The sequence below is a fragment of the Lepidochelys kempii genome, chromosome 3 (genome assembly GCF_965140265.1).
Source record: "Lepidochelys kempii isolate rLepKem1 chromosome 3, rLepKem1.hap2, whole genome shotgun sequence".
Classification (NCBI taxonomy): Eukaryota; Metazoa; Chordata; order Testudines; family Cheloniidae; genus Lepidochelys; species Lepidochelys kempii.
This window is the reverse complement of record NC_133258.1, coordinates 204,370,048-204,381,136: the sequence shown is the minus strand read 5'-3', so window position 1 is coordinate 204,381,136 and position 11,089 is coordinate 204,370,048. Positions and strand designations below refer to the sequence as shown.

The following is an 11,089-nucleotide window of genomic DNA, read 5'->3' as shown; positions in this document are numbered from 1 at the left end:
AAGAACTCTGTGTAGCTTGAAAGTTTGTCTCTCTTGCCAGCAGAAGTTGGTCCAGTAAGAGGTGTTACCTCACCCGCCTTGTCTCTCTAATATCCTGGGAGTTGGGACCAACATGACGACAACACTGCAAACAAAATTGACAAGTAGCAGGTAAGGCGCTAGCTCCCATTGTGATTGTCAAGTCTTTGACGTGTCGCTTTTGTCTCATTAACTTGTGCTTTGGGGTTTCTAAATTAGCTTATTTCAGAGAGCAACAAATGACAGCAAGGACCACACTGTGAATAATTTTCTACCGAGAAAACTTCAACTCCCAAGATGCCTCCTTTCTGCCTCCATTTCCCAGCCATCCCAGGATCCCCTCTTCTTGGCTTCAGAGTGATTGCCCTGTTAGTCTGTATCAGCAAAAGCATCTGCTCCTGCTGCTGCAGTGCAGCAGCAGCATGTTCCAGGTGCGGCAGAAGCTTCCTGCCACTAAAGCTGTTATCGTACCTGGGAACGGGTCAGGCGATATCGAGCAATCCAACTGGTACAGATGGGTGTGGGAAAGACTAGAGGAGGTGAGACGTGGTGATGACACGAGGTTTGATCTGACTGCATTTATTTACTCTTCTCCCCACCAGGTGTTTGGAACACCCTGGATCAGGCACCTGGCTTCTTTTCCTCGTCAAGCTGTGTGCCCCAGTCTCTGCTTCCCTTTTGTGAGGTTTAGCATCTATGTTCCCTTTCTTTAAATCCACAGCTGGCAAGCAGGAGGGGGACTGGGGAAGGGTCTAGGCCAGCGGTTCTCAAACTTTTTTTTTTTCGCCGACCACTTGAAAATTGCTGAGGGTCTCGGCAGACCACTTAATGATCTTTCCAAATGTTGTTTGTACCGTTAGCTAACTATTGTAATGCGCTTTGCATAAAAGTGCTATATATAAAAAACCTTAATAATAATAATAAACGTTGTTTGTTCTCCAAATAAAAGCAAACAACTCATATTTTAATATCAGTAGTCTTACCTTTCTAATGCAATGGATGTGCCCTCTCTCCCGCACCAGGACAGCCCCCCAAGCTGGGGCTGGGAAGGAGAGGGGGTGTTTCTCCCTGGCAGCCACAGCCCTGCACGTTCCAAATTCCCCCCAGCTGCCTTCTCACCCTACTGCCCGCTCCCACCTACCCCCTGCCTGTGCAGCTCCACTAAATAGGTGGGTGGCCCTTCATTCTCTCATGTGTGGCTGCCCAGGTGTGCACCTTAGAGGGAACTGTCCGCGGACCACCTGAATGGAGCTTGGTCCGCGGACCACAGTTTGAGAATCTCTGGTCTAGGCAGAACTTCTGCAGTGAATCAGAGAGCGAGAGAGAGAGATCATATAGTTTTTCTTACTCTAATAAAGTTCCTTGTTCAGCATTAGAAGTAAGTAACTTTCTCTGTGATTCTTGTCTTTGTCATATAACATCCCCCCCTCCCCTCAGGCTTGTTCAGACCTCCCTTTTGGGGGAAGATCCAGCACACTGATTTGAATGATGCATGAAGGATGCAGTATATGATGCTTTATTGCTCCTCTCGGGACTCTCACCTGGTTCCCTGTAATTCCACTCGGGTATTTCTGTTATGACGTTCAGCCACTTGACATCATATGGAGGAGAAAGTTAGCACAGAAATAAGGGATCGCTCTTAGTGAGATGCAAGCACAAGAGTGCAGTGATTGGTCTCCCAAGGGAGAACCCCAAAAGGTATGTTTGAGAGAGATTGCTGGTAATTCAAATGAGGAGTATTTGTAAAATCAGCAATCTCCCTCCACCCAGGGTATAATAATTTGCAGTGTGTACAGTGCTTTACGTTTTCAAAGGACTAGGTAAATACTAGCTACTCACTCTTCTCCGTGTTCCCCAGTCCACCTCAAGCGTTCAACCTTTCAACCTGACACACTGTAGCAAGGCCCGTCTTTGAAGACCCTCTGGAGGAAAGTGAGCAATCCAGTAGTTGTCTAACTTTGCTTGCTAAGAGACAACCTTTGACAGTGCAATCATTGGTATTCTCCACACAGATACCTGGTTTCCAGTGTATACTTCGAAATATGCCTGACCCAAGTAAGTCTGTTTTTTCTTGTCCCCTTATTTTGCCTTATCCCATGCTCAATATTTCCAGAAAATGAATATGAGCCTGCACTATCTCAGTGGCTGTCTTCATGCTTGGGGAGTTGGTGCACCCCCAGCCCAGAAGGAGATCCATAGTGCATAGCCTGCTCACATGCTTTAATCGGGAGAGGGCTTGGGATGCTCATCTGAATGTTATGTGCACATACTGTGATGCAAAACATTGCTCGTGCACAGACAATACATGTTTGACTAAGACCTGCAAGCCCCAGAGATTCCACGGGGCCCTGGATGAGCTGGAGCAAACTGGGGAGCTCGGTGGGGAAGTGTTCATGAAGGCTGACATTCCAGATCGCTCTTTCTGCCAGTAGTTCTAGACAAATAGTCTCTGTCTCAGCCCAGTTTCCAGCAGACCCCGGTGTCCACAACACCACCACCACCATCAGGACTGGTGTCTTTGTTGGCAATCTCAGCCAAGAGGCCAAAGACTGAGCCGTGAAGGTTAAACTACACACTGACCCTTACACCTGGCACCTCCAGCTCCATGTGGAAGTGCTTTTTGGTGGGGTAGCATGGTTGGAATTTGCACAGCTGCAGTGTACACTTGATGCATAGTAGGGATAAACAGAGGCCTTTGGTTTCCAGGGCTGCTAACCTAACCCCTTTCCCAAGCAATAAGTACACGGAGAATTAAACAGAGAGAAAATCCCTGAAAGAGATGCACACAGAGCATGCCAGCCGGGGTGGGGAGGAGGGGAAGAGTTCATTCTTTGCCAGATAAGGAAGCACAAAGCAATTGAATCGCTTCTCTAAAAATCAGTTACAGCTCGAGAGAGAATCTGGCTGCCATTCATGGAATCAGAACTCCATTGCGATGAGCAGACTATCATTATTGGACACAGTTCTGGTGCGGCTGCTGCCATGAGGTACAGTACAGGGGACATTGCACAGAGCTTCATGTTTCACACTCTAATGTGATCAGGCCAATTTAAGCTAATGATCCCAGTTCTGCTTGACTTGAGATCAATGGCAAAAATACCCCCTGACATCAGTGTGAGTAGAATGCTTTTAATGGGATTAGAACCATGCATAAGGGATTCAGGATTGGCTCTGTATTGGGCCTCTGATCTGCCATTGAAGAACTAAATATGTACCAATGGGGACGGAATGCCACGATAAAACACCCCCACCTCAATCGAATGTAATAGTTTGGGTGCTATAGCATTACATGATCCATCTGAAAATCCTTGGGTGACTTGCCTGTAGCTGTAACCTGTCCAAATCTTTTACATGAACTTCACCCCATCTTTGCAGAAAGGACATTGTAGAGCCCTGCTGTCAGATTCAGTCAGTTACTTTGTCTTGACTTCTGCTGTTCCCTGCTTCTCGTTCTCCTTTAAATGTAAAAACAATCTAGATTTTTTTCATGTTCTTAAATGATAGATTAGAAGGTAAAAACCATCTCCCAAAGGTGCAAACTGCTTAAAATGACAGGAACTATGTATTGTGTACGAGAATGATGTACAGCCGGCTTAGTCACCTGGCTCCTTTTTTTCTCAGGTTTGCAGAAACTCACAAGGTGTATGCAGTTATTTTAGTGTCTGCTTACGTTTCCGACTTGGGAGATGAGAATGAAAGAGAGAGCGGTAAGTTGATCTCATCTGATCTACGTGTGGCATTCTCTTGAACCAATAAAATTACTAGCATGACATTCCCTAATAATGTGAAAGGAGAGTCCTGTCCTTTCACATATGCCTGCTTATCCACAAACCGGAGACTGATTGCTTGACACTGGGCAGTCAGAAATCTTTTAAATCCGTGACTGCTCCCAGTTTGCATCTGGTCCCAAGAAGAAATTTATTTGCATTGGAAATTTACAAGGAAGTAAACAGGACATTGAAGATACCACAGAGAGGTTAGATTCAGTTCCATAATGATTGTTTTTGTGCCCTTCAGGATACTTTAACCGACCTTGGCAATGGGAGAAGATCAAGGCTAACTGCAATCGCATTGTGCAGTTTGCTTCCACAGATGATCCTTTTCTTCCCTGGAGTGAGCAGCAGGCAGTGGCCAATGAGCTCAACGCAGAGCTTTACAAGTTCACAGACAGGGGCCATTTTCAGAGCAGTGAATTCAATGAGCTAATCAGTGTGGTCCAGGGAATACTCAACAGGGCTGCTTAAAGCAGGGCCTGTTCATTGTGTGTAAAAAGAAAAGGAGGACTTGTGGCACCTTAGAGACTAACAAATTTATTTGAGCATAATGCGCCAATAAATTTGTTAGTCTCTAAGGTGCCACAAGTCCTCCTTTTCTTTTTGCGGATACAGACTAACACGGCTGCTACTCTGAAACCAGTTCATTGTGTATTTCCTTACCTTGGGGGCAGGAGGTGCAGGCTGTATTTTCTTCTGAGCAATTTGACAGCAAAGATCTAGAGCAGTGGCTTTCAAACTTTTTTTTTCTGGGGACCCAGTTGAAGAAAATTGTTGATGCCCACAACCCAACGGAGTTGGGGATGAGGGGTTTGGGGCGTGGGAGGGGCTCAGGGCTGGGGCAGAGGTACAGGGATGAGGGCTGTGGGGTGTGGCTGGGGATGAGGGGTTCAGGGTGTGGGAGGGGGCTGTGGGCTGGGGGTGCAGGCTCTGGGGTGGGGCTGGGGATGAGAGCTTTAGGGTACAGGAAGTGGTTCCAGGTGTGGGGGGGCTCAGGACTGGGGCAGGGGATTGGGGTGCAGGGTTGGGGTGCGGACTCGCCTGAGGCGGCTCCCGGTCAGCAGCGCAGCTGGGGTGCAAAGGCAGGCTTCCCGCCTGTCCTGGCACCGTGGACCGTGCTGCGCCGCGGAAGTGGCCAGCAGAAGGTCCAGCTCCTAGGTGGAGGTGCGCAAGTGGCTTCACGTGACTCTCGCCTCCAGGCACCGCCGTTCCCGTTGGCTGGTTCCCAGCCAATGGGAGTGCGGAGCTGGTGCTCAGGGCAGGGGCAGCGCGCAGAGCCCCGTGGCCCCCCGTGTAGAAGCTGGACCCGCTGCTGGCTGCTTCCAGGGCACAGCGCGGTGTCGAAACAGGTTTAGCCTGCCTCAGCTGGGCAGCTCCACCAATGGGACTTTTAGCGTCCTGGTCAGCAGTGCTGACCAGAGCGACCTGGTGCCTGACAAGCCGCGACCCAAAGTTTGAAAAACGCTGATCTAGAGCACTCGCAGTCACAAAGCACGATTAAGACCATGTACCATGTGAGCAAAGCTTGAATCATCAGCTTGCCTGTTCTCTGGCAGCAGGCTCAGCCCCCACACTGCCAGGAACTAAGAAAGAATTGACTGTTCATGTAAAGGTTACAGATGGATGGAATGTGTAAGGGAATACAGTGGGAAGAAAATGAAATCTGAAAGAGAACAGCTAATCCAAGGGCTGGATGGGCACTGTTTGGGAAGTCCTCACTCTGCTTTAAGGACCAGAGCCAATAGCCATTGAACTCAATGACAGGTTTCAGAGTAGCAGCCGTGTTAGTCTGTATTCGCAAAAAGAACAGGAGGACTTGTGGCACCTTAGAGACTAACAAATTTATTTGAGCATGAGCTTTCGTGAGCTACAGCTCACTTCATCAGATGCCAATGCACCCGGTATTTTCCACTGAATGCATCCGATGAAGTGAGCTGTAGCTCACGAAAGCTTATGCTCAAATAAATTTGTTGAACTCAATGGGCGCCTTTCCATTAATGCCAAGGGGCTTTGAATAAGGACCTCCTATAGCGTTGTGATCATACTTCCATGTGTTCTCTTTCCCAGTTCAGTTTTGCTGTGCAGCTTGTAGGACATGCCAATTCTTTCGCCCTGTCTTTTTGCGCTGATTAGATTCACGGTTTCGAGGGTGATGATGATTTTTGCTTACTTAAAAAAAAAAAAATCAAAGCCTTTGCAATCTCACAATAACATGGCTTTTGTTACACAAAATATGTATTGTTTCTTTTAAGGAGTTTAGGCTGTTATGTGAGTCTATTCCAATACCTGCGGCTCAAGGCATGGAGATAGAGCCACAGATTTTAACATCAGAAGGGACCTCTGACGGAACACAGGCCAAAGAACCTCATCCCCTAACACCCTGTGATGGTGTGCTTTAAAGCGACATCTTCTGCATTATTGCTGTCAGGCTGTTCTTTAATATTATTGTTTCCAATAAAATACTGACAGGTTGGTCTGAAAATTGGCAATGTAACTAAGTAGCTGCCACTCCATTAAAGTCAATGAAGTTACACCAGTCACAAAGAGCTATTACTCCAGACCAGACAACTAATATTGGTAATTAACACGATAGCATAGGCATGGATATTTTGGGGGAAAAAATCAGTGGCTGTGCAAGAAAAAGGGTATGGGATAAAAATCTCAGATATTGCTTTGTACTTCAGATAGTCTCCTTTTCTATTTGCTATGCAAACCTGTCTTAGTGCAGCAATAAAAGGTCCCTCTTGCATTAGAGAAGTACATTCCTCCCCTGGTGTTTTGGGAAGATCAGTTAGACTTGTGAGGGCATTCTTTCCGGTTACCCATTTACTACTCTTCCAGCTCTACATGAATCGGGATGTGGGTTCAGGGTGTTGTTGCCAGGGAGGCAGTTTGTCTTGCTGCATACGGGACAATGCAAACTTTTATTAAATGCTTTAAAAGAAAAAAAAATACATTAAACATTTTACATAGAAATGATCAAATTAATCTGTGTATCACTGCGTGTAATTCCCTCTTCACTATATGTGCGTGTGTACAGGCCTGCATGCACACATAGGCCCAAGCGTATGCCTCTAAACTTTAGAGTCTGAAGTTTTTCAAAGAGAATAACTGTTGCTTGACAGTTTCTCAGAGGCTGTCAATTATCCTTGGTGAGGAAGTATCATTTTGAGGTGTTAGCTCTCAGGCCCTGATGTTAAACTCTCGTGGTGTCTCCTCTCAAAACAGGATAAACACACACAGTTACGGAGAGCGTAAGCTTTTGGGGTACGTCTACACTGGGGCTTGGGCTGTGGGACTAAAAATTGCTCTGTAGACTTTGGGCTCAGGCCGGAGCCCAGGCTCTGGGACCATCCCCACCCCCTCATGGGATCCCAGAGCTCGAGTGAGCCCTAATGTCTTGACCAGGGCCAGCTGCGGGTGTTTAATTGTTATGTAGACATACCCTTTGAAGCCGGGGCTGTCCTTTTGTTCTGTGTTTGTACAGTGCCTAGCACAACAATCGGGTCCTGGGGTGCAGTACATAGAATTAACAACAGGGGAGGGATAAAAGAAGTGCAGTAAATGCTGCTTTGTCTCCTGCCTGGGTGGCAGTTCAGTTGCTGGAAAGCTACAAACAAAGTACATGCCCCAAGACTCCGTCCGACACCCCGGGATCTGGCTTTACTCCTCCGCTCTGGGAAGTGTCTGGCTGATCTACATTTAATTTCCTCTGGCCAATCTGGGGGAGACCAATCTTTTTCACTGAGGTTGGGCTGCCCAGGACAGCTTTTTGCTTGGAGAACTGGCCCCAAAGCCTTGCAAGGTTAGAGCTGTGCTGGCAAAAAGACAAGATGTCGGAAGAAGGAATAAGACAGAGGGTGCAAACTCTCATGCTGGGAGGGGGTGACAAGAACCTTCATACAGGGCATCACCATGGCACTGGTGATGTCATTGCTTGCCTTTTTGTCTGAACCAATCATAATATCCATTTCAGGGTCAGCAAGAAAGGCAACAGGTAAAGCCCCAGGTCCCAGCATGGGTGGCCGTAGTGATGACCACAGTGAAGAGAACGGCCCCTGTGAGACTGATGCCGCTGCCCCACTGAGCTATGTGCATTGCCCAGCACTCCCCAGAAGTGCACAGCAGGGTTAGGAAGCTGGTCTCATCTAAATGACCCAATCAAAGCACATTTTTGATGGTCCACGTACAAACTTTCCCTCGTCTTGCAACGATTTGCCTGTTAGCTTGGGTAGCCTCACGAGCTGCCTGAGCCCTGTAGTCAGTGGATCTTTTAGTTCAAACTCCCTTTGCGTCACATCATTTCTTTGTCTCCCTTCTGGGCGTCCTTTCAACGAGAATTGTAACATCCCAGCTACCCAGCTAGTCACACCGGCTTGCTTCCCGCTTTTCACGCCCTTTGAGATGTCAGCTCAGGGGAGGGCTCAGCACAACAGAGGGTTTTATGGATCTCCTGTCACTCATTGAGGCGCCCCTCTGCCATTCTACTGTGTGTGCCTGGTGTCGAGCAGAAACAACAAGGCGCTGTGTCTGTAGTGGGGACGAGCCCTCTGCAGAAGCACTCTTCGTTAGACTGAGCACCGTCTCACTGTCATAATGGAGACTCCTAGGGCAGACTCCACGGGGTCAATAATTTGATTTGCAGATTGGTCCAGCACATCACAGTCATTTTACACACACACACCCCGCCCCTATGCAGGCTCTGGCCTAAGGCAGCCTGAATTGCCAGGGAGCAGCCTCTTCAAATAAGGATGGGGCTTTTCTTTTAAGAGCTTCCTGTCTTGCTCATGCTGCAGAAGTCACGGCTATGCCAAACCTCTGCCCCCGCTGGTAATGGAATGGACGGAAATAGACCTTGCAGTAGAAAAGGGGGAAAAGATGTTGTTGTTTTTAAATCATTTTGAAGGCTACAGCTTAGCACAATGGGTTCACGGTCCATGACTGGGGCTTCAAGGCACTATGATAATACAATTAATAATCTTCTTCAGACTGGATGCTAAAAACCCACCCTATTCTCCAAAGGGAAGACATTGGATACAAATGCAGGACTACCCAGAATAGGCAGCAGATGGTGCTCGAGGAGCAGCAGATAAACCTAACTAGCCCTTCACTATTTCCAGTCAAATGTAACAATGAAAAGAGCCTGAGAGTCACAGGGCAAGTGGTTTCTCTATCAAAGATCCTGGTATATCATTATTGACACAGTCTGTAACCTTTGGACTTTTCTGTGGAAAGGTAGCTCTGGTAGGCATTGTTAAAGAGCACCTGTTAGCTCTGTGCTATCAGTATATGCCACGCAACCTGGCTACTGGAGTTAATTTTTTCTACCAGGAACTAAAGCAGATCTTGTGTCTGATTTCCCAGATAAGAACAGTATTTGGGTGTGACTATCATCAGCTTGCATTTGGACTGTTAGTTTCAGATCCCCAGCCTGCTTTATAGGGCCTTCTGGCCAATGAATTTCTGATGTTTGAACGGTCTCTTGAGGGTTTGAATGCTAGTGAACCTCTCCAGGTCTACTTTAGTTAAGGTTTAGACCAGCATTCTGCTTAAAGCTTGACTCTTCTAACTGCTCTAAAATCAGGACGGGTTTTACTCGGCTAGATAAAGGATTCAGAAACACAGTCTGCTCAGACATTTTTTCTTTGGAGGCGAAGTTGAAATCCAGTCATAAATTCTAGATTTAAAGGTCAGCAGGCACCTCTGTGATCATCAGGTCTGACCTCCTCAAAGGGTCTGACCTCCTTAAAGCTGCTCAAAGATCTAAAGTTTATATGAATAAGATATTCCATTTTCAGTACAACATCCAGAATCGTGGTTCCCTCTAAACCAGTGTCTCTCAACCTTTCCAAACTACTGTACCCCTTTTCAGGAGTCTGATTTGTGTTGTGTACCCCCAAGTTACACCTCACTTAAAGACTATTTTCTTACAAAATCAGACATAAAAATACAAAAAAGTGTCACCGCTCACTATTTTTCAGTTTCTCATTTTTACCATATAATTATAAACCACTAGTGAATGCAAGCACAGCCATACACTGCCACACTGGAGTCCATCTTCTCAGTCACACCAAGGAAACTGAAGGAGGGATAGCTCAGTGGTTTGAGCATTGGCGTGCTAAACCCAGGGTTCAGAGTTCAATCTTTGAGGGGGTCATTTAGGGATCGGGGCAAAAATTGGGGATTGATCCTGCTTTGAGCAGGGGGTTGGACTAGATGACCTCCTGAGGTCCCTTCCAACCGTGATATTCTATGATTCTAATTTGAAAAAGAAAACTGACTGTGTTTATTCTGAGTTTGCCGTCTCTCCTGAGAGGGACAGTGGAGACAACATAAACCAAGTTCAGAAAGGCCCAAATGATAGAAAGCTTGTTCTTTATTTACTGAAACACATTTTTGCTACACCCAGCAGGAGTTTGATTTCAGAGACAGTGAAATAAAATTAGTAGCACCCCAGGGTTCCCATGAGAATTCAGGGCCCCATTGTGCAAGGCACTTTAGAGACACAGGTAGACAGATGCCAACTTGAACTGCTTAATAAACCAGTTCTTCATTGGTGATGTGCTCTAAGACTTCCAAAATACATTCACATAGCAGGAGGTCTCTCTCATTTCCAGTGCCATCCATCCATAATATTGCGCACATAACAAGGATATGCTGAAATTTCAGCTTCTGGTACTTGTTATTTCTTGGCAAATCAGTTTCTAGCTCTAGTTTGAAAAAAACTTTCATTGCAGGAGGCCCAGTCTCAGACCAGGACCCCATTGGTCATTCACAATCTACCTTGGACAGTTAACCTGAGTAGACAAGACAAAGGGTACAGAGAGGTGAAATAACTTGCACAAGCGTACATAGCAGAAATGGCAAGCTGGAAGTCATGAGACTCCAGTCTTACGATTCCCCTTTCATTGCCCTACTCACTAGACCCCATTGTGCTAGGTGCTGCACAAACACAGAACAAAAGTCTCTCCCTTGTACTTTAATGCTAATTATCTTTCTGTGAGTAGACAATGGATCCTCAAGCAAGGATTAGAGTAGCTCAGGTTTCCTGAATCAGCATTCCTGTTATCCTCTCAACACCCTGAGGTGAGGACTAATTAGTCTGAAAGATAAGTATCCCTCCACTATGTCACAGCTCATCTGCCTGGAAACTTGCTCCTCTTGAAATTACTATTAAAAGATGTAGCGCTGCAACTGTGATCTGGTCTACTCTTAAAAATTAGATCAACCTTGTTACATTGCTCAGGGCCTGCACTGAAGCAAGGCTAAGTATTATCTAGACCATCCCTGACAGGAGT

The 11,089-nt window shown here is 46.6% G+C and overlaps 1 protein-coding gene across 1 annotated transcript; it reads left to right on the top strand.

The window, feature by feature from the left end:
• The first annotated feature begins 370 nt into the window (after positions 1-370).
• RBBP9 (RB binding protein 9, serine hydrolase) lies at positions 371-4,343 on the top strand. The gene is made up of 5 exons (XM_073339754.1): positions 371-557; positions 2,031-2,073; positions 2,900-3,005; positions 3,640-3,725; positions 4,036-4,343. The coding sequence occupies exons 1-5, from the start codon at positions 441-443 to the stop codon at positions 4,260-4,262; spliced, it is 579 nt and encodes a 192-aa protein (XP_073195855.1). The 5' UTR covers positions 371-440; the 3' UTR covers positions 4,263-4,343.
• The last annotated feature ends 6,746 nt before the right edge of the window (positions 4,344-11,089 follow it).